The sequence below is a fragment of the Drosophila sulfurigaster genome, chromosome 3 (assembly GCF_023558435.1).
Source record: "Drosophila sulfurigaster albostrigata strain 15112-1811.04 chromosome 3, ASM2355843v2, whole genome shotgun sequence".
In the NCBI taxonomy this organism is placed as follows: Eukaryota; Metazoa; Arthropoda; class Insecta; order Diptera; family Drosophilidae; genus Drosophila; species Drosophila sulfurigaster.
This window is the reverse complement of record NC_084883.1, coordinates 2,799,945-2,822,440: the sequence shown is the minus strand read 5'-3', so window position 1 is coordinate 2,822,440 and position 22,496 is coordinate 2,799,945. Positions and strand designations below refer to the sequence as shown.

At 40.3% G+C, this 22,496-nt stretch overlaps 5 protein-coding genes across 7 annotated transcripts; 3 read left to right on the top strand and 2 right to left on the bottom strand.

Moving 5' to 3' along the window:
• Nucleotides 1-233: 233 nt before the first annotated feature.
• On the top strand, nt 234-3,222 carry LOC133845125 (zinc finger protein 226). The gene is made up of 6 exons (XM_062279493.1): nt 234-942; nt 1,014-1,319; nt 1,375-1,587; nt 1,648-1,749; nt 1,829-2,543; nt 2,607-3,222. Exons 1-6 carry the CDS (start codon nt 384-386, stop codon nt 2,863-2,865), a joined length of 2,154 nt encoding a protein of 717 aa, XP_062135477.1. The 5' UTR covers nt 234-383; the 3' UTR covers nt 2,866-3,222.
• Nucleotides 3,160-4,009, bottom strand: LOC133845129 (NADH dehydrogenase [ubiquinone] 1 alpha subcomplex subunit 6). The gene is made up of 3 exons (XM_062279499.1): nt 3,722-4,009; nt 3,523-3,638; nt 3,160-3,460 (listed from the first exon to the last, which is right to left on the bottom strand). Exons 1-3 carry the CDS (start codon nt 3,849-3,851, stop codon nt 3,332-3,334), a joined length of 375 nt encoding a protein of 124 aa, XP_062135483.1. The 5' UTR covers nt 3,852-4,009; the 3' UTR covers nt 3,160-3,331.
• A 700-nt stretch (nt 4,010-4,709) lies between these two features.
• LOC133845127 (uncharacterized) lies at nt 4,710-14,577 on the top strand. Of its 2 annotated transcripts, none has more exons than XM_062279497.1 (2): nt 4,710-4,726; nt 12,676-14,577. In XM_062279497.1, the coding sequence occupies exon 2, from the start codon at nt 12,800-12,802 to the stop codon at nt 14,210-14,212; it is 1,413 nt and encodes a 470-aa protein (XP_062135481.1). In that variant the 5' UTR covers nt 4,710-4,726; nt 12,676-12,799; the 3' UTR covers nt 14,213-14,577. The 2 variants fall into 2 exon arrangements, with proteins under 2 accessions (XP_062135481.1, XP_062135480.1); XM_062279496.1 differs by lacking the exon at nt 4,710-4,726 and adding an exon at nt 7,249-7,394.
• Nucleotides 14,578-15,440: 863 nt separating this feature from the next.
• LOC133840540 (centrosomal protein of 131 kDa) lies at nt 15,441-21,384 on the top strand. Of its 2 annotated transcripts, XM_062272427.1 has the most exons (9): nt 15,561-15,717; nt 15,797-16,018; nt 16,077-17,637; nt 17,718-17,832; nt 19,272-19,409; nt 19,638-20,058; nt 20,120-20,775; nt 20,833-21,126; nt 21,191-21,384. In XM_062272427.1, the coding sequence occupies exons 1-9, from the start codon at nt 15,691-15,693 to the stop codon at nt 21,321-21,323; spliced, it is 3,567 nt and encodes a 1,188-aa protein (XP_062128411.1). In that variant the 5' UTR covers nt 15,561-15,690; the 3' UTR covers nt 21,324-21,384. The 2 variants fall into 2 exon arrangements, with proteins under 2 accessions (XP_062128412.1, XP_062128411.1); XM_062272428.1 differs by lacking the exons at nt 19,638-20,058; nt 20,120-20,775; nt 20,833-21,126; nt 21,191-21,384 and adding an exon at nt 19,468-19,632 and having other exon boundaries at nt 15,441-15,717.
• On the bottom strand, nt 21,355-22,011 carry LOC133840541 (uncharacterized). The gene is made up of 2 exons (XM_062272430.1): nt 21,895-22,011; nt 21,355-21,830 (listed from the first exon to the last, which is right to left on the bottom strand). The coding sequence occupies exons 1-2, from the start codon at nt 21,985-21,987 to the stop codon at nt 21,408-21,410; spliced, it is 516 nt and encodes a 171-aa protein (XP_062128414.1). The 5' UTR covers nt 21,988-22,011; the 3' UTR covers nt 21,355-21,407.
• Nucleotides 22,012-22,496: the final 485 nt, after the last annotated feature.

The following is a 22,496-nucleotide window of genomic DNA, read 5'->3' as shown; positions in this document are numbered from 1 at the left end:
CTAATCTTTATTGAATTCTAATCTTTCAGGAATTTCCGTTAGTAATATGAATTCAAATAATATTATTACAATAGAGAGTAAACTAAATTTATTAATTGTACAAATTAATTTGAGTCATGAATGCGATTAAATTAAATATTACGATAAGCTTCGTTTAACTGGAAAAGAACAGTTAGAATTGAGCGACCGTCTTGGTATATTTTTTCAAGAAAACGGTATACTTTGCAATGTAGTATTACGGTCACACTAACAATCACAGTCACAGAAGAATTTGCAAAACTTTTGTTAGCCGGAAATAAAAATTGTTTTCAACCCAAATAAAGAATATTCGACAAATATATTTGCACTCCCGAATCGACACAACATCCAAAAATATCAGACGCATGGCCGCCGCAGCGGATGCTGCCAGATCCAACGCGTTGCTCGCAATGAACAAAGCGAACAACACAAAATGCCGCGCGTGCCTTTCGGTAAGTCGCCAGACCGTCAAGCTGGACGCCAAAATACCGGATTTGCAAAGCGTACGCACATACGGCCAAGGCTTGCGGCAGTGCACCAATTTGCCAATGACCGCGCGCTCCGCTGGCGGCTACAAGTGGCCCATGCAGATCTGCATACGCTGTTGCCGCGCATTGGAGGTGGCCATGCATTTCATGGAGCTGGCTGTTGACTCGAATCGCAAGTTGTTTGCTGAATCGCAGAATGTTAAGTTGACACCACCGCACACGCCAAGTATGCCATCAACAGGCGAGCTCAAGCGAAAGGCCAGCGTTGAGCTGTTGCATTGGAATCAATTTAGTCAGGAATTCGAGCAATTCGTGGAAAGCTATGATGGCATTTCAGCGCCCATCGAAGAGAATGTGCTGTATATGCGAGGAGCGAAGGTGCCACGCTTGGACACTGATGCAACGCCGAGCAACGAGCCTCCAAAAGAAGATGATGGTAAGAAAAAAGACTCCAAATTAAATAAGTCTATATAACATATATATAAATATAAAAATTGTGCTCGGCAGTTATCTTGTTTGATGTAAAGTATGAAAGCAATGATCAGGATCAGGAAGATGAGAATGATGGATCGGATGCAAAGAACAGCGAGACATTCTATGACAATAGTATTACAAACGACGCTACTAATAAAAACAATGAGAACAACAACAATAACAACAACAACAACTTTAATTTTAATAACAAAAATGATCTGCCTGATGATCTCATTCAACGTGCACTCTTCATGACCCTCAACGATGTCGATGTCACTAGAAACCAAACTCCTGAGGAATTGCAAACAATAGAGTCGATCAAAGCCACACTACTAGAATGTGAGACTAAACGTTTTTTGTTATCCTTTTGAAATGCTTATGTGTATTTATTTAGCTACTGAGCAATTGCTGCCCAATAAGGAGAACTCCACAACCATGCTGTCTCAAAAGTCCACACCAAGCAGGGAAATCAATCCCGCACACATTCCTTTGCTCAGCTGTCACATATGCAAGCACACAGCCATGGAGGCCAAACAAATGCGCAGCCATTATATGCGTGTGCACAACTCTGATGTGTCTGAAGACGATATCATTGGTCTCACTAAAAGTGCGTTGATTCGTTCTATTAAGAACGACTTTTATTAACTAACAGTCCATGCAATTCTAGATCAAAGCTTTAAGTGTAGACCCTGCAATAGCTATGAGACCAATAGTCGTACTGACATGCAACAACATCTGATTGAGCATCACAAAATCGATGGTGACTTTGGTAATTGTGAAGACTGCATTACTGCAGTGAGATTTGGATGAATGCATAGCCTAATTTTCTTTACTCTTATTGTTTCCAGAAATGTATTGTTATGTACAGCAGAATTGTCCAGCCTGTGGCCGTATCTTCAAGGATCAGCGCTCAGCACGCACACATTACACACGCATGCACACACCGCAACAACAACCGCAGTCGCAAGCAGGCGTCAGTTGTGCGGGACGTGAAGGAGCAGAACAGCAACACATGTGCATTGCGTGCGACAAAGTATTCAGCTCGAAGGCCAGTCTACAGGCCCATCAACGCTTCTGTCAGGTGAAGCAACCGGTGCACTGTAATTTCTGTGAACAACAATTTAGCAGCATGCGCAAGTACGAGATGCATTTGCAACAGCAGCATGCAGTTGATACGCTGCACGAATGTGAAATATGCAAGAAGAGCTTTAAAAACAGCGAATCATTGTCGGTGCATCGTAAGCGGCACTCGGAGCGTCATTATCAGTGTGGAAAGTGCTCGCTTAACTACATTAATGCGGCAGAATTGCGTGTGCATTATGAGCGAGCCCATGTCCAAGAGGAGGAAGTGGTCAGCTGTCGCAACTGCGGCAGTAAATTCCAAAATTATGCATTGCTGCGTGAACATGAGCAGCGAAATCACCAGAAAGCAAAGGTGTGGCGTTGTGACAGCTGCACCTTTGAGACAAGCACTCGGGCCCGTCTCCGTCAGCACCAATACGAGCACACCGATTATCCTTACAAGTGCCAACATTGTCCCGAGGAGTTTGCCGATCGCGGCAAGTAAGTGAAGTGTAAAGATAATGAAAAAATTGGTGTTACAATCTAGTTTTACTTTAATTGCAGAATACGTCAACATTCCAAGAAGGTTCATGCGGTGGAGCTGACCGATGAGCAGCTGGCCGAAATGTTTCGCGAACGTATTGGATATACCAATCGCCATGATGCATTTAACAAGACCAACAACTCCTTGGAGATACCGGGCTTTAGTGACGATTGCTATACAGAGCTTAAGAGCCTCGGTCTGGACTACGATGACATTACAACCGATCTCTTTTCGAATTCCATTAGCGTACTGGACAATCTGCTCGAGTTGGTGCCATAAAAAACGGAGAAAGAAAGCACCAATATACATCCATTTACCTGCCTAGAATATAAGTAAAAACATCCTGAATAGCTAACGAGAGCTTGAAGACTGTCCATACTAAGCACCTATCAATCAATCTTTCACTCCAACTTCAGCAATCATTTCCACTTCCAATTCCATTTGTACTTTATGTTTGTTTTGATTTCCAAACTGTTTTCTCAATAGTCGCGCACACCAAAACCAGCAATCATAAATTAATATCGAGTAAATAGGTTTACGCATATTTACAAAACAAAAAAGAACCACTCACACTCATAGTCTGTATAAATTATATATACAAAGCATTGATATTTTTTGAAGTAGCTTAATAAACAACAAACAAAAAACCAAGCGCTTGCGAAGCGCTACCGAAAAAACGTTGTTTGGTTTTCGCGACAAACAATTCGTTTTATATTTTTAAACTATTTAAATTTGTTATGCATTTCTAGTTAATGCCCTGAATGAACTTTGAGAGGAAATCTGTAGGTTTAGGATCCTGTGACTCCTTCCAATAGCGCATTATGTGGCCCTTCTGCTTCCAGATCTCCACAGACTCTTTCAGCTCCATTTGGCCCTGTAATAGAAGTTGTGTTTTGATATAGTTGCTTAAGGATAGGACCTAAAGATCGCACATACCTTGATGACCAGCATGTCGATAACTCGGATGTCGGTCACATTGCGGTTTTTGATGAATTGCTCGCGCAATTTCTCACGGCATTGCTCCACACTCACGGGTATGTCATAGTCCATAACTGTGGATTAGGGACGCACATATGTTTATATTTATGGCCGGAGACGGGATAATAGAGTTTGATGACATAACCAAGTGGCTTACCAATGTAGGGAATTTGACGATACCAGGCTTTGTAGAGGTTCAGTGCACGCTTACGTGCTTCCTCGCGATCCACGGATAATATGGGACGCACCTGCTGCACAGCACGTTTGACGACTTCACGTCCAGCCATTATCCCGCTGTGAGTTTATAAATTTAGCAAAATAAGTTCGTGCAAAACGCTGCTGCTTCTTCAACGGCAGGCAACAACAGCTGATAGTGCTGCCAGATGGAGTTAAATTACAAAATAATCTAATTTACGCTCAAAATAAATATACCAAAACATACTGCTGGGTTTAAATATGTGAGCTTTAATAACGTTATCGTTTTGGTTTTTAAATTTTGTAGGAAATATTGCCTACTGACAAGAATCTAATGATCGAAATGTTAAGCTTTTGTGATATACTAATTGACTGGTTCGATAAAAAGCAGTGTTGTAAATGGCATTAGAGATGTTATCGATAAATTGCTGCATCTATGCGCTTGAATTTCAAATTTCTATGCGAATTTTCAATACGCAGCATATGTTAAATTTTTTAGTCATGCTTTTATCGCATTGTTATTGGCCTTTTGTGGGAGTGCAAAGGACAGTCATTGTGGGCTTCGGGCAATGTGGAAAAACTACACATTGTCATTGTAACAATAATAGAGGCAGCTATGGCAAAAAATTACACTTTCATTCATTAAAGCTAGCTATTGTTGCTACTGATGTACTGTTGTTGTTGTTGTCGCTATGTGTTCGCGCTGTTGACCGATCAGCGATCGTCGCTGGCTTTGCGCTCAGTTCAAAACACGTTATGCGCCTGTGCAGAGCGTTTTTGCGCATTACCAATTTCAAAGCCGAGAGTTTCGAAAGTTTTTGTCCACCCTAAGCGCGTGTTATACTTGTATTGCAGTAGCAACTACGCAGACAAATTTGTGTGTGCTACGTTTCTGTGTTCAAATATTTTAATTTATTATGCAAATGCACTAAGCGGGCCACATAACAATACTTATAATAAAAATTTGGTAGGTCAACAATTTCTATTTTAATTGGCATCGCCCGGCAATTTACCATATGAGAAAAGAAAGCTGAAAAAAAACGACAAATATGTACTTACATACATATATGCATAAATATTGTATGTACATATATGGAGGAACTATAATTTATTGTGCATAATTAAGCCAATCAAATGTTTTTGTGTTATTGTGTTGAATTTTTTCACAAATATTTGTAGAATTTCTCAAAGAATTGCGTGCAAATTGGTTCAATTTTCTTCCAACTCACAATATACAGTTATGATAAATACTATATTGGTCAAAAGAAATGATCTTCTAACGTTTGTGTTCGTGTTCTCGATTTCGTTAATGTTGCTGTTGTTGTCGTTGTTGTTGTTGGTGTTGCTTTGTGCGCCTCTTTTCGACTTTTGTACGCAAATTAATTTTAAACGTTCATTGAAAATTTCTTTGTCAAGGTTGTTTGGGGTAAACGGGCAACAGGCAGACGGGAAAACGGGTATGAGCGGTGCGTCTAACGCCGGCTTCAATGCAATACCATAGCGTAGCCCCTCTACCGACCTTCCCCCTCTCTCCCCATCGAGCGCGTACATATTCCGGTTCTGCTTTGTGTGTTTGTATGCCAATTAGTGTTATTCAACCGGGCAAATACATACTATATACTATGTAGATTTGCAGCTGAAAGGTACTGCGTACTCGCTAATTGTAATAATGTGCAAATATTGAATTAGTTGCAGAACATTTCTACAGTCAGTGGAATTATTAACACATATTCGCATTATTTCATTGCCATACTAGTAAGTGTAAGTGTAAAACTGGCTTGGGATCTATTCGCAATAAGCAAAGCGGGTCGAAGGCTTACACCTCTTACCAGTTTTGAGTTTGTTTGCGATTCATGAGCATTTTCATATGATGTACGAGTACCGTTTATCGCCATAGAATGAGGCCACGCCTTTGGCTCCTATTCCTCGTTCTTCTAGTTATTCACCTCTGTCTTTCTCTCTCTCCCTCTCACTCTCTGGCTCGCTCTTTCTATCGGCTTTCATGGCCAACAAAATCTGTCTATAAATTATTATTTTATTTTTTATTGACAGTCTGTCCAACGACGGAAGCTCCGAGGCGCATTAGGGCCCCAAAAAAGTAACGTGTAAAAGGCAGGCAAACAATCGTTGAGCCCGTATCGTTGAAACAATCAAAGAATTCACACACGCACACACACACACATACACACTGGCTACAATAGTCGTGGAGTACACAAGCCAAATTGGTGATAGCGAAATTATCAAATCGATAGGTGAAGCGCCTGTTAACATTTTGTGTTTGCGTGCGCCAACTTCTCTCGATGTGAGGAATGTTTATGCGGTGAAATGAACATGATGAAACTGTTAAAAGAAAGAAATACCGGATTGACAACGTTCTTAGCCTAGACTGGAATTGCTGAAGCATCTGTGCTATAATCGTACTCAACTTGTTTTTTCTTTTTTTTTTTTGGGTAAAAATCTTTGTATGGAAATCTTTAAGCTCGATGATGCTGATAGTTGTTAATCAGCCTTTCCTGCTGAGGAGCCACTCTCTCTTTCTCTTTTTCTTTCCCTGAGTTCTAATTCTACTTGGCGGTGCTACTTTTGATCTATAATTTGCTGATAATGAATGCTCTTATACAAAATTATCTTTGTTTATTTGTCAAAGTCTTCAGATATCTCCAAGTGTTTGTTTGTACGGCACTATTAGCGTGCTATTTGCAGTCTATGAGTGCAATTAGAACAGTAATCTCTATAATCTCTGACCCATATTTGCACATAATTGTGCCATTTTAAATAACAAATACTTAAGGTATTGCGAATGAGTCGAGCGTTAAGCGGTTGCATAATAGAAGCAAAAATAGCAAAAGGCTTTGTGCAACTGGTTGCATACGTGATCAGATGATCACGTGCTGAGCACACGTGTAAACCCTGCGTTTCACTATAAGAGTAGTATACTATAACAGCGGAGAGTATAGCACTTAACGTCACGTTAGTTAAATATTTGCGCAAACCATTTGTGTCAGTTCTTTTGATAGTTTTTGGTTTTTTGGGCGCTAGACAAACTGAAACTGTAAAGTGTCGGAAACGCCATTCACAACAAATTATGCATAATTTGTGCAACAATTAAACGTAAATGCTTATTTAAATAGTTGGTTATTTCGTGTTATAGCATAGCCTGTATAATACTTGATGATGACAGTGCAGCATATGGTAGTTATACCTTTCACACTGTCCGTTGTCCGCTGTCCCCTGTCCGCCTGTAGGGCATTTGTTTAGTTATTAAGCGTCTTTACTTTTGCTCAGCTATGTAGTTTTTTTTTTATTTTTGCCCCTGCTATGCGCACGAGCACTTTGCGCGATAACCGACAACACCGACAACACCAACAACAATAACAATAGCAACAGTAACAACAACAACAACAACGAGACGACGTCGACGTCGACGGCTGCTTCAGACTTTAGAGGTGCTCGTCAGTGTTGAAGTTGGTTCAGGTTTAGTTTCAGTTACGTTTTGGCGTTTTACGGTAACGCAGCGGACGACGACAACGTGAAAGATAACAACAACAACAACAACAACAACAACAACAACAATTCCAACACAATAGCATCCACAACAATAACAACAACAACAGTTAGCTCTACAATTCAGCGAGGTGCGTGTCCAAAAATTCTGCTAACGTGTAAATACTGTAATAACTGAGCGCATTCTATGCGATTAACGAACAAATGACAATAACAAATATTGTACAATATGAATCCGCTTAACATTCAATCGTGTCTGTGCCCGTACTGTGCTCCTGTACCGTTCAATTGCGACAGTGTTGCCAATTGTCGCGTATCTGTAAATTGGCCAAAAATGTCTATTTTCACGTTCTATCAAAAGCGGCACATTCCAAATAAAATACAACACACTCTCATTCACTGTACAGAGTTGCTACCTTTGATGGTTGCGTTTAATCGGCCAAATGGTTTTCACTTTTTTTTGTGTTGCAGCTCGATTGCATGCAAAACTTCATATTACGAGTGTTGAACAGAAACAAAAACAAAAAAAAAAAAAGTATTTACAGCTATTGCGCCCAAGTTGGCAGCTGACGCGTACCTTGAACCCACTTTTGTTATTATTATTATTATTCGTGTTTAGTTTTGTTTTTGTTTTTGTTTTTATTATGCTTTGGCTTTTATGCAAAAACGAAGGAAAACAAAAACAGTTAGCAAAAGAGTTGGCTTTTCACTTTCTTTAAAGTAATTTCCAGTTTGAGTTTGCCGTTAATCGCAGTACATATTATTAGATTAGATAATAATACTCTGCGTATTACATGCTCTTGAAATATTCTGGATTATGTATATGGTTTGGTTTTCTTATCTGCACAATTCTTGTGCTCTTTATTGTTCTTTTATTTTTGCCAAAAAGTTCTTGTTATCATTCGATAAGATTAACGTCTGCCGCAATCGTAACAATTTTAACATTTATGCATTAAAACTGGTTTATAGACCTTACTTTAATATTTACGACTGCCAGCCAAACACGTAGCGCACTTGATGGAAGTATCTATATACATAGTTGTGTACTTAGATATACGAAACTCAGGCGCACACAGGCAATTCCCAGCTAACTGAGTCAAGATGAGATATATTCATATTTTTAATAACAACTCATTGCAATTGTGTGTAAAAATATTGTGGCAATACAGCAGACAGTTCACACTGCTAACGCGTCTGTCTGACCGAGTTGGCAACACACCTACCTCTCAGTCACAAAAGGGGGCCAAGTAACCAATTTGATTTACCAATGATAGACGCACCGAACTCACGCAACAAAACATGGGACTCTGTTCCCGAAAACCAAAAACCAAAAACAAAAATACAAAATACAGAAACCAACCGAACCAACAACTTCAATGTGAATGGCCGGGCTTTTGGGCCGGGTTCTGTATCTGTATCTGGGTTGGGGTTTTATGTTGGGGAATTTTGTACCCTGTGGTCATAAACCACTCATAGTGGAGTGTTTTAGCGATAGTATTTTAGTAATAATTGGCAAAACACTCGACCACTCCCAAATAAAGTTAAAAAATGATGAAAACTACTTTGCGGGTAAAAATATTCCTCTGTTTCTCCGTTTGTGGAGTATCTGAGAGTCGAGCAGTCTCCACTTTTACTTTATTAGTATGTTGTTAGATACCACTTTCAGAGTCGTTTTTCGTCACACTCGCAATTCACACCTCAAATTTGTTGTTGGACTTCAGAATTTTGCCAAGTGAAAGAAGAAGAGACTTGCTCATAAATAAACGCCTCGATTTATTGTTGTGATATGTGCAGATAAAAAAAAAAACAAAAAAAAAGAGAAAGAAGAGCTCGACGCTATTGACAAGGGCGGAAGCTTAAAGCATAATCAAATGATATAAGAAAGTTGTATCAATACGAACATTTGTCCAATTTTTAAACAAATAAATCAGACTGCGCTTTCCCTTTCTTTTTCAATCAATTCAAGATCAAATTCACCATAAGTCTGATATATTTATAGTCGCATTTTTTCTATTTTTCTGTCTAACGTTAAGTGCAAACTGTTGTACACGAAATCATACAGGTTCTTGCTCACCTTATGCAAATAACAAAAAATTAAAAAAACATAATATATTTTTGAATAGTAGTTGTTGATTTCATGGCGTAAATTTTGAAGGTCAATTCGCACTGCAGCTTCTGGTTCCCCTCTGGCAATATATATTCTCTAGTATTTTCGAGCACAATTAGAAAAACTAACAAACAAAAAATGAAGAAAAAAGTTGCTAAACAGCTTAAATTATTTGCCGTAAACAGCTGAACCCTATTGAGCTGCATATTTGTATTTAATTAGCGAGCCACCAAAAAGCAAAAAGCATACATCGGACACCCCCACAGCAATTTCAATTTCTATATAAGTCGCCGTCGGCGAAATCACAAAACAATTGAGATTTGTTGTCCGATTCGCTCGTTTTGTAATTTAATTTATTTTTGTATTTTATCAGCCAGCTCTACATTGTTTAATTGTTTGTCATGGGGTTTTGGGAACTTTAGGTTTAGCAGCAAACAGAAAGAAAAAAAAACAATGACGACAGTTGATATTGCTAATGGCACGTTCGATTGAATAATTAAGTCAGTGTGTTACTTTAATGAATGCCAGAGCTCAGCAGTCACATCATAAGCCGTTAAGTACAGTGAACAGTGCCAAAGTGCCGACAAAATAGTTTAACTGCCCATTCGATCAGCACGTGTAGCTCTAAAATGTAGTTCAGCTGTTCCTAAACTGGCAATCAGCAAATAATAAAATTTTAAGTGCACACTCACAACGGGCGAAAATAATAACTATAATTTCATATTTTGCATTTAAAAAAATATATTGAATATTTTTAATTAGTTATTCCATTTTCACAGTCGACATCTGCTATCGATTGTAGTTGAACTTACTCTTGCAACGCTTCAAATGTATAAACTTATCTTCAACGAGAATCACATGAATCTTTTTCCATTTAGTTACTTCATTTAGGATGCATCACAATTGCCAGACACTTGGCCAGACGCCATAAACAAATAAACAAACAATAACCTTCATTACAAGCGGACAATAAAATTGAAACTGAAATCAAATAAACTCTGCTCTGCTCTGACCTTTGGCTAAGTAATTGAACGTGCACTGAATTTACGAGTAGCTGCAATGCAGCTCCACATAAATTGCAGCTCTTAATTTAATTAGTTCCAGACATTGGCCACGGGAGCAGAGTAGGAGGCAGAGAGAGAGAGAGAGAGGAGAGAACGCCGTTTGATATTGAAAATTGTTTGTGGTCTTCGATATCAGTTGTGATCAACCTGTACGTGTGTTGGCGCACTGATAAGACGCCAACGAAACCAGTTAACTGGACAGTCACTCAGTCAGCCAGCCAGCCAGCCAGTCAGTCAGTCACATGCACTTGATCGATCTATGAAGTTGGCTGGTCGCCTGCCCAATTAGATAGACATGCGCCTATTTGGTGCTTGGACTTTTCACACACATTTCTATGCGAATTAATTGTTATTTAAGCTCGCCTGAGCTCTATAAACAATCAATGGCATTTGTTTTGGGGGTCTGCCAATGACCAGCATATGACCCTGGGGACATTGTGTTTGCCCCCTCCCAAGTATTACGTAATTACGCATACGCCATGTGGAACAGTAGCAAATAATTGAAAACTGAACTGACTGAAAATTACAATTTGCTAGCGAAAGTCAATACTGAATGCAAAGTTTGCATTACTGATGATCAAATTGGGGGAAGTGTGTGGACAGGCATGTGATTGATAGCGCGAACCTAGGAGTTGATTGTAGATTGATAAAGGTTTAGTTCGGTATCGGTATTATACAATTTTTTTGATGATAAAACAAAGCAGAAGCGAAAATAAATTGATTAGGTTCCCGGTAATTGGGCTAAGTTAAGTTATTCTAAATTGAATGACATTGAAAAAATGAAAACTACATATTTCGATTTGATAAAGTTTTCGTATCATTGAAAATTTCACGATATTGCTAGTTACACATTTGAAAAACATATAGCACAACATTTTTTATTTTGAATAGAGTTGAGTCTTATATCTATTTAATTAGTAATACAAATGATTTTGAAATTATTTTTTTGTTTTAACAAAACAAAAAAAAATTAACGAATTTATATATTTTATCTCCTAAAATCCTATAAATGTAGTGGTAATCAAGGGCTAAAGGAATAACCCATAGTTATTTTTAAAATTGTTTCTGTTTATGTTTTTTTCCTTGAAATATTATCGCACGCTACATTTTACGTCAAAGAATTACCCAGATATTATTACTTGGCATGTTTAGTGACGACAATGTTCTTTATTTGAATGTATGTATGAATGTATTTGATTTGATAACACAATATTACTATAATAGAGTTAGTTAAATCGACGAATAAATTCAAAGTTTTTAAAAATTTATTATTTATTTATTACTGGTGATCTTTTAGATATACTATACTTTGAACCATAAACTATAGGATCGCATTGCTAAAGAGCGATTGTAATAACGTATTTATTAAATTCTTTACTATCAATTTTGAACAAAAATAGATAATAGCGGTTGATGTTATTTTACCAAATTAAATGTACATATATATCTCTTTGATATAACACATAAACACACTTAATTGAGTTGGTCAACACCAGCGTTGAAAGTGTAATTGATGAACATTAGCAACTTCGAACTGTTTTATAGTCACAATCAATTGTAGATAGCAAATATTAATTACTGTTTACTCTAACAATTAAATGTCTTGACTTAAGCCCCAGTTATAAAGTAAATTGTGTACTTTTGACTCTGTTATAATTTTGGTTTACTAAATAAATTATAAATGAGCCACGCGCTTCAATTGATTAATAAGATTATCAGTTTTGGTCGAAGCAATTGCTAAACGACTTCTGGCACGTCACAATTGATTATAAGTATATAATAATATTTCCTGAAAACCATTTGGCCAACAAAAGACGATGAGTAACCATTCCAAACCAATTGAAATTCTTCTAATCTATATTTTCTACTTGGATGATTCATCATCATCATCATCATCATCATCATCATCATGGAATTAGGCCCAGGGCGAATTGGTTTAAAAAGCGACTGTTTGGACTAAATAGCGAATAGTGCAAAGAAAGTTGTTGGCAGCATTCTAAAGGTGCTAATAAAGCAAATTAAAATAATAATAATTAGCTGGCGAATGTCCACACATTGAATTAAATTTGATTATAAGCATTTTTATGTTGTGTGCGAGTGAATATCCGCGACTAGTATTATGTTATATTTGGTTGCTTTTCACCGCAATTTGCTCATTATTATGATTTGGCAAAAAATTAGCATTTGGTGAATTTAAAATGTTAAATGTTTCCAAGCTTAAACATCTTTTTACTTTTACAGCTAAACACGACGAAGCGAAGCCCCGTTAGCCAACGACGACGACGACGACGACGACGATCAGAGATCGACGGAAAGTAAAAGCGCTATTAGACTCGAGACTCGAGAGAAACACACACATAAGATCATGGCTGATACCATCAACAAGCCCAGCATACAAATTCGCAGTGGTCTGCCCTCCCCGCTGCCCGACAAGAGCCCCTCGCCGGCCACCAAGCTGCTGATCAGTCATGGCAAACCCAACTTTACCATCGCCCGTTCGCCCAGCACCAAAGACAATGGCAATCCGTTGTCACCGCAGCCCAATGCCAACAACAACTACAACGCCTATAAAAGCGCCAACACCACCACAGTCAACAACAACAGCAGCAGCTTCATCAGCAACACCAACAAATTTGTGGTAGGCACCAAGTTCAATGGCGTCTTCAAGCCCTCGAATGCATCCGCCACTTGGGCGACTACCAACGGCAATGCCACCGCCACCGCCAATGGCAATGGCAATGGCAATGGCACCGCCACAACGGAGCAGAACGAGGCCGCCAAGGTGGTGCTGCGTCGCCCCAAGCCCGTTGATGTGGAGCCTGTGGCGCAGGGTGAGGATGAGAATGTGCCGGAGTTTATACTGCGACAGCGACGCATTCAGGAGCGTCTGGCCAAGGAGAATGTGCTGGACTTTGAGAATCGCCGCAGTGGCTACTTCACGCATGTCATGATCTCGCCGGACTCACCGAATCGCACCTCGTTCGTTGAGACCATGGCCAGTCCAGCCATAGTGCCGGCCCTCGAAATGCCCTTGCCGGCCAAGATTGAGGAGGAGCCGCAACCAGCTACAAATGGTCACAGCGAACCGGCTGCAGAGGCAGAGACAGAGGCAGAGACAGTCGAAGTGGTTGCGGCTGAGGCCGTTGCCGTGGCCGTAACTGCTGCCGAAATTGCGGTTGAATCCAGCAACGGACACATCGAAGAGCCCGAGGTGCAGCCTGTTAGCAATGGCCATGTGGCAAGTGATGATGTGGCACCCGAGGAGGTGGCCAAGGCCATTGAGGAGGTCAACAAAGCGGTGGCTGGCGAGGATGATGATACCAAACCGGAGGCAGAGCCCATAACCGAAACAAAGTCCGAGGTGGAATCGGTTGTTCCTGCCGCTGTTGAGGCCCAAGTGGAGGTCATAACGCCAGTGGCTGCTGTTGAGCCCGTGTCGCCGCCTGTCCAGAATGGAGATACTGCTCCTGCTGCAGCTGAGAGCAATGGACACTCTGAAGATATTACCATCTCGCATACCAATGGAGATGTGCCCAGCATAGCCACACCCGATCCCAGCGGTGCTTTGGGTGTCAACTACGAGCCCAAGACGGTGGTCAGTTTTTCGCAGGAGCTTGGCGGCGGTGAGAACAATTATCCCGACACCGTGAAGGTGCTCAAGGATGCACCTGCGTCAGCAGCCGATGCCGAACTTCAGGAGCTGGCCAAACTAAAGTTCGACATCAAGAGCGATGCACAGGATGAGGTGCAAGTGACGCCCGTTCTACGTGCGGAGTAAGAAGGCGTTTTGGAGTTAGTGCAATTGTTATTAATCAACTAAAACTACAAAAAAAAGGAACGAGAACATTCACTCTGTATTGTATTGTATTTTGTGTTAGCCTCTAAGTTCATTATGAGAAATGTTGCCAAATTTAATTTTATGCTTCACGCATCAGTCAGTATCCGCAGATACGCATCCGTAGACGCATTCCGAAGAGGCATCCCATAGATATACCATATCAATAACTACTGAATGTAGTATGTATGTACGATTTGTATCTATATGACGAGCCAACTGTTGAGGCGGTCGTCAGACCTGCTATACTTAATTATGTTTATTTCAAACAATTTGCTTTATTTAAATAAATTATTATTATTAAAATATTCGTTGAATTGCTTGCAATTGGTTTCATTTAACATACGGATAAATTATTAAGAAACACTATAATAGAAAATATCATATTAATCTTTGGTATATTTCACCAACTTTAGCCAGATGATTTATTCTAGCACTAAAAATGTTACTTTGAAGTAGCTAAGAAATTAATTACAACATCAAGAATACTTTGTTTTTAAAAAATGTTTATTTAAGTAAGTGACATTTACATTTAGTGATCACGTAATTTAATTTCATTTCAACTCTTTAAAATTGGTCTTAAACAGTTTACAATTTTCCTATATAATAAGTTATGATGACTAAATTCTTAGAAGTAATTATCATTAATAACTGAATCCCGTTCAAAAGTAATTAATTTCTTAAATTTATTCAAAAGTAATTTATTTTAAAAAGACCAGTCATATGCAACATCTTGTTTTATTTTCTTATTTTAATGTATTCTCAAAAGCCTCAAACAGGATTTTTCTAAGATGAATTATTCTCTTTAATCAACTTTCAAGTTTACTATTATTTGAGTCTCTTTGGTCTGACATTGGAAGATCAAGTTTACTTCAACTTCGTTTGAACTTTGACATTGCGAAATATATTTGCCATGACCTTGGCAGAAACGTTATCCATCATAGTAGTGCATAGATTTGATTGTGCTTTTTTGAGATTGCCAAGATATATTGAGAGTGAGCTGCACCCATAAAAATTGGATTTTAATTGAAAGACATTTATTATTATCATAAAGCAAGCTGAAACCGAAATTGAAACACCTGTGCCTAGCGGGTGTAATACTTGTATTTTTGTTGGGTTACAAAGTGTTGGGGTGCGTACTCGTAACCATGTCAACAGATTGTCCACGACAGGGGTTGGATTGCTGACCAACATCGGGCCAATATTGGGCAACATCTGCCGGGCACATGTCCTGACCGTAGCGTGCGTTTAATCGATATTATAGCCAGGGGTTGTTTTTGGCCAAAACAAACTGCTCGACCATGGGACAAGCTCAGTTGGCTGTGGCGCAGCCGTCAGTTCGGCTAAAAAGGAAAGCAAAGCAAGCCCTGTTTAAATGCACTTGAAAAGTATATACTCGGAGTGCTAAATCGGGTGCTATTATGGATTTATGTCTTAAGGGCTCGCAGGTACGTTTCGATTGTATTGCAGCAGTATCTATTTATGGACATCTTTCCTTCACTCGTAACGCCTCGGCTTTATCTGCAGATAAACCTCGCCACACGACAGAAAACGAGACCCAAGCTCACCAGTCGCTCTCTGACGACTCTGAACAATTCCGTGCCCCATTTTCGTCCTCGCTCGGCCAACTTTCTACATCAACGCAGTCGTTCGTCGCCTTTTCTGGGACGACCGCAGTCGGCGGATCCGAAGTTTGGCCGCAAACTCAGTGTTTACTTTGCCGAGAAGGATCTCAGGACTAGCAAACACGTGAGTAGCTACAGAAATGAAATAAAAGTACTTGCAACATTATGCAATTCGCCTGCAGCGTCAAGTATCTTCCACGGATCTGTTGAAATCGCTGCTGGACGAGCCCATCAAGCGGAGTTGGTTGTGTCGCAGCGGCTGCAATTCTTCCACCGACGATCAGTCGGACTGTTCACAAAAATCGCCACACAACAGCGAGGGGGAGCACCTGGAACGGTTTATGGCCAGCATGCCGGAGTCCGGCAGCAGCGACAAGCTCAAATCCTACGCTTCCAACTGGTCAGCCAGACAGGCGGGACTCAGCAATGCGACGTTACTGCAGAAAACCGCCAAACCGGATCTGCCCGGTAGAGTGTCTTTCAGCAAGCCGAATATGCACAACGACATGGATTCCAGTGACTGCGACAACGACAAACAGGACATGCGACCTGGCAGCAGCAGCAACAGTAATAGTAACATCTCTGCTCCGGGTCCCTTAACTCTGCCCAGCTTCATCTATAACAATAATAGTACTGGTAACAGCAATGGCATCAGTGGCAGCAGCAAACTGGATGCCATCGACACTGGCGCCCAAAAGAAGTCCGTGCACTTTGGAACATCTGTCTCGGCGGGCAGCAGCGCTGAGGTGCTCGCCGAGACATACGAGTACCCTAAGTGTCCATCCGAGAACTGCACCTGCAGCACACGTTCCTCATCCACGGCCAGCACCAATGAAGCTGCATCCGACGCTAAGTGCGCCTGCGATGCGCCCAGTTGTCGCTATGCCGATTCTGAACCCGAAGTGAAAACATCTACCACACCTATAGCGCCATCGTCGTCTTTGGCGGCAACACGGCAAAAGTCACCCACGCCGGAGCTGAATGTGATCAGAGAGTATAAGCAGGCGGTGGGTGGGACCTTAGATAACAATCTGTTGTCCAAAACCAAATCCCTTGAGCCCATGAATAACGTGGAATTGCCAAACTATCTGGAAAAGTACGCGGCCCAGAGCAAAGACCAAAAGCAGAACAATCTTTCCGAGAAGAATCTCTCCAGCTCCATCACACACCCCAACAACAATAACAACAGCAATAGCAACAACAATAGCAACAATGGTGGCGTGAGCTCTTATCGATCGACAGGACAACGCAATTTTGGTGCCGAGAACAACTTTCTGCCCCTTGTGCAGGACGATCGACGTCAATATAGCACTAGCAGCAACGCTGATTCTGTGATCAGCAATTATCTCAAAGTGGCCGCCACGACGCCGTTCGTCGGCAAGAAAAAGGAGAATGTGAAGCCGGCGAGTGCAGAGACGAGTTCTCGGAATAGTAAACCCAAATTCCTGACCAAGAGTTCAATTTCCAGCACGGGAGCCAAACTCAAGAAAGCCGTCAGCGTAGGGAGCCTGCGGGAGGAGCGCAAGCTAAGCGAGTACAATCTGGATAAGGTCGATAGCTGGATGAGCATGCAGGAGCAGAAGCAGGCGTTGGCACAATTTGAGGAACTGCATAAACAGGGAGTCGATGAGATGGACGACAGTAACTCCCAGTTGTCACTTAAATCAAATGAGGATTCCAGGGACTCGACTTATGATGAAATTGTGTCGGTTATCAAAGAGATCGAGGAAGACAAAAAGCGAGGTGGGCTTGATGAATCTTTTGAATACTATCATTACCTAATCGTTGATTTCTCTATATTTTACTGTATTACCACAATTCAGATAATTTTGCAGAACGCTTACCCAGCGAGTTGAACCTGAAACTCGATTCGCGTTCGGAGACTGCTGAAACGGTTAGTAATGATGATCGCGTTCCGGAAAGCGGCGACAAGTACAAGTGAGTAAAGTATGATCTGGTGTTTAAAAATCTCATATTGCAAGAACTTTATCGTGATGGCTAACGATTAGCCGAGGACCATGAGACGACTGACTTCTTTCCAATAACTAAATATCTAAGTAGTCCCAAAGCTTGACAAAAGTGCCACGTTCCCAATGCTGGAGCAATTATAGTTTGCATAGTGTGTTGATTTTTATAAGTTTCATTTTGGAATCTGATAATGTATGGCTAAGTTCCAAAAAATTGGACAAACCAATTGGAAAGCCAACAAGGTCACCCAAAGTTTGGTAAATCTAGCCTTTGCACCCTTTACCGATAGGGTAAATATCCTGCCGGCAAGAAATATATGTAACAGGCAGTTATCATCGACCCCATAAAGTATATATATTTTGGTTCAGGCAATAATAATTATCGTTTTTATAATTCCTGAGATTTGGTTCTGATCGGATAAAAATATATGGCTAATTACGCCTACTACAATGGGGTCTTAGCTGCTTTGGCTGACAATCTGGTATATGTATTTTGATCTGTATGATATATGTATTTCGAATGTATTATTTCATCGATATACCAAATATGGTATATTTAAGTATTTTTGCGGTATACGTTAATTATGTGGTATATTTTAAGAATATTGCCGCACTGTTTTGTTTTTATTCAAAATGAGTAGCGGGTATCTCACAGTGCAGCACACTTTCTGAAGCTTTCTTACTTGTTAAGATGCATTTGAAATTTACCCGCTACCCATAGGGTAGAAGGGTAGAATAACTTTGTGCCGGCAGGAAATGTATGTAACAGGTAGAAGAAGGCATCTCCGACCCTATAAAGTATATATATTCTTGATCAGCGTCAACAAGACGATCTAGCCATGTCCGTCTGTCTGTCTGTCCGTCTGTCCATTTGTCCGTCTGTCCGTATGAACACCTAGATCTCGGAGACTATTAGAGATAGAGCTATAATTTTCGGCAGCATTTGTTATGTTTGCACGCAGATCAAGTTGGTTTCAAATTTTTGCCACGCCCACTTCCGTCCCCGCAAATCACAAAAAACGAATAACAAGCGTAATTTTAAAGATAGAGCGGCGAATTTTGGTGTATACAATGATAACTATAGTATTTATAATTCCCTAAAGAAATACTTTTGTATGGGCAAAAACGCCTACTTACTAGGGGTCTTAGTTGCTTTGGCTGACAATCTGGTATATTGTGCCGTCTATGGTATATTTTAAATGCGGTACTATATCGATATACCACATAAACCATTTAGTATATTTTTTTTTAGCATTTTTTGCAGTATATTTGGTATATTTTGAGAATAATACCGCAAAATATATTGCTTTTATTCAAAATGGGTAGCGGGTATCTCACAGTCGAGTATACACGACTGTAGCTTTCTTACTTGTTTTTTACTAATACTGAGAGTACGTCCTTAATTTTCAGAGATATTTTGGCCTATTTGAATAATGTGGAGAGCAGCTGTGACAAAACGCTGATGGAAACTCGACGATCTATGCCGGATAGCAATCGCTCCGAGGTTGAATTCGTTGTTGAGCCAGACGTTACCGACGAAGTGCCCAAGTAAGTTGATCCTTATACGTAGAAGCAATAAAATAATGTGTTTTATTGTTAACGTCAGCTACTTAAAAGCGAGTACTAAATAATGAATATAAAGATCGAATAACGTTCAGAGCCAAATTAGTCATCAAAAGGGTAATCGAAAGGAAGCCATTTTAGATGAATCTATGATAAATGGGAAAACTCATTGTAAATACCAAAATTAAAGGTCGATAATTATTTAATTTGCAGACTGTCGGAGCTGTTGATGCTGCCCAATCATCAACTGGCACGTCGTGTAATTGCACTCACTCTACGGGCGAATGAGTTGGCCAATGCCATTCACATGTCCAAGGAACACGTTCTTCAGCTGCGCAGTGAAAAGCAAAAGTTACTGCGAGCGGAGAAGTCTAGCAATGCCATCAAATTGCGTGACCAGAAAAAGCATTACGAGGAGGTGGTGACTCGTCATCAAGGATTTATCGAGCAGCTGCTAAAGGATAAGGGATCGCTGTGTGAGAAGGTTGCGGCGCTAACGCGACGTCTGGAGAGCCAGAATCAAGCCTGGGAGCATAGACTAGAAACTGAGCTAACTCGAGCGAAGGAGACGACTTTGGCTGGAGAGAAAATACGTAGGGAGCGTTGGGTTCGTGAGAATACCAAGAAAATCAAGGTGGGTTGAAGGCAGAGAAGGCAATTGGGTTTACGCTGTAATCGTGTTTTGTTCGAAACAGGAGTTGACAGTAAAGGGACTGGAAGCAGAAATCAATAAGATGAACTGCAACCATCAACGAGAAGTGACAGATTTGAAGCGTTCTCATCAGATGCAGTTGCTCGATGCATTGGAGGAGGCGCGACTCAAGCACGAACAGATCGAGAATGGCATTCGTGAAAGCTGTGCCCAAGATCGTGAAGCGATTATTGAAAAGGAACGCAACGCTATACGAGAGCGACTCGAGCGTCAGCTGGAGGAGGAGCAAAAAACCCAAGCGGAGTTAAGGCAAAAGCTGGCTGATGATTTTGCCGCAGAGCGAGAACGACTTCAGGCGGAGTTGAGGCAAAAGGAATGCGATTATCAGGTTAAGCGACAGGAGGCGCAGCGCGAACAAGATGGCGAACTGGAGCAGGCCAAGTTCGAGATGCAGGAGAAGATGTCAAAGCAGGAGGAGAAATATCAAAATCGCATTAATACAATCGAGCAGCAATATCTTGCGGACTTTGAGCTTTGGAAAACCGAATATGAAAACAAGTGCAAACTGGCGAATGCGGAAAAGGAGAACGCTATTAGACAACATTATCGGGCCGAGCGCGATCGCCAGCTGGATGAGCTTGTGGTGCGCATGGAGGCGGATGCTCTACAAAGCGGTGAGGAGCACGAGCAGAAGATGCTGTAAGTAGCCAAAGAGCTAGAGTTAGAGCAAAGTGAGTGACTAGTATTTATTTGCAGGCGATTAAAGGAAAAGTACGAAAAGGATTTAACCCTTGCGGAGAATGTGGAAAAGTCGCTACGGGAAAAGTATGCGGAGATACGTGGCAAGCTCGCAGAGTCGGATGCTCAGGTGCGCAATTCCCAGGCGGAGGTGCAACAGTTGCATCTGGAGCTGGGGCACAGCAAGAAGATGTGTGGCGATATCATCAATGAGCGTGACAAGCTCCGCGACAATCTGAACACGGATATTCAGAATGAGGTGGCCTTGCTCAATGAGCGACATAAGCAGGAAATGGAACAGTTACAGAAGCGGTAAACCTAATGCACAATTGTATACTAAAAGTTGTCTAATCTCTTAACCTTTTATCTGCTGCAGAGTTCATCAGACCATACATCGGCAAGAGGAAACCATTGATGTGCTTAAAGGGGATAATGACAACCTACGGCAACAGTGCCTAAAATTGAATGCGGTCATCCGGCAACAACGCAAAGATTATTGCGTTAAGTAGACCTGCAATATTAATGTAAAGTAGCTAGTCATATCTGAAATATACCCATATGCTACAATAACATATGTCGACTGATCTTTATTATTACTTGGGTATGCCAATGACATCCTTGGCAATGTCGCTCATATCACAAGGAAGGTCTGTAGAATATTTGTCTTTATAGGTGCTGTTTGTCGCCACACCATTGCAGATGACGGCCGATGAGCAGACATAGCGACGCCGACGTAAGCAGTAGTCTGATTCAAAGGTTAACTTTCCTTGAAAGATGGGCTTTAGAAAGATGCAAGGCTGCTCAACATTGATAGTGGCTTCGGGTGGCATATATTTAACACCTTCGTTGTTGGATACATATCGAAGTACATTCTTCTCATAACCGTTTAGACCAATCCAATACTCCTCAGTAATATTTAATTTTCGTGGGAGATCATCAAATGCTTCTTTTGTATCAAAATTAGCCAGACATAGTTTCTTTTTCTGACAGGCAAATAATGCGTCGAACCAGTCCAACTAGAAGAAAAAAGATTATTTTTTTATTACATCTGAGTGTTCTTATCTTAAATGGCTGTACTACCTTGTTTTCACTGAAATAATGACAGGCTCCGCCGGTATCTCCCTCGCGAACGTATATAAGAACTATAATGTATAGACAAACTTGTAAATTCATTGTGACTGAAATGAAATATGCTTGACTTTTAGATTTATAGTAGAACTTACATAAATAGCGGAAAATATTGTTAAACGATAACGAATTTCATTTGACGCGCCAATTTGACCCTATATAAACAATTATATTTCCGGATAAAGAAATTTTTTTATACGAATAATTTACATATACAATCCATATAGATAAAATATATGTATGCAACTGGACTGAAAAGTTTCAAATTTATGGCTTTTGAGAAAAGAATAACCTAAATTATTTGTCTTAATTTTAAATTTATCATTTTACAGTGCTTTTATTTTTAAAGAATAACTTTAATTATTTGTTTAGATTTGAAATTCAGATTGTTTACTTTATTGTTTTTATTTTTCTATAGTAAATGCAAAAGTTATGAATATTCGTTACAATTGTTTTTTAATTTGGATTTAAGCATAAGATTCCGTTAATTCAAAGCGGTTAACAGCCAACTAACAGTGCACTGCAGTGTAAACAAAATGCGCGCATCTGGCAAC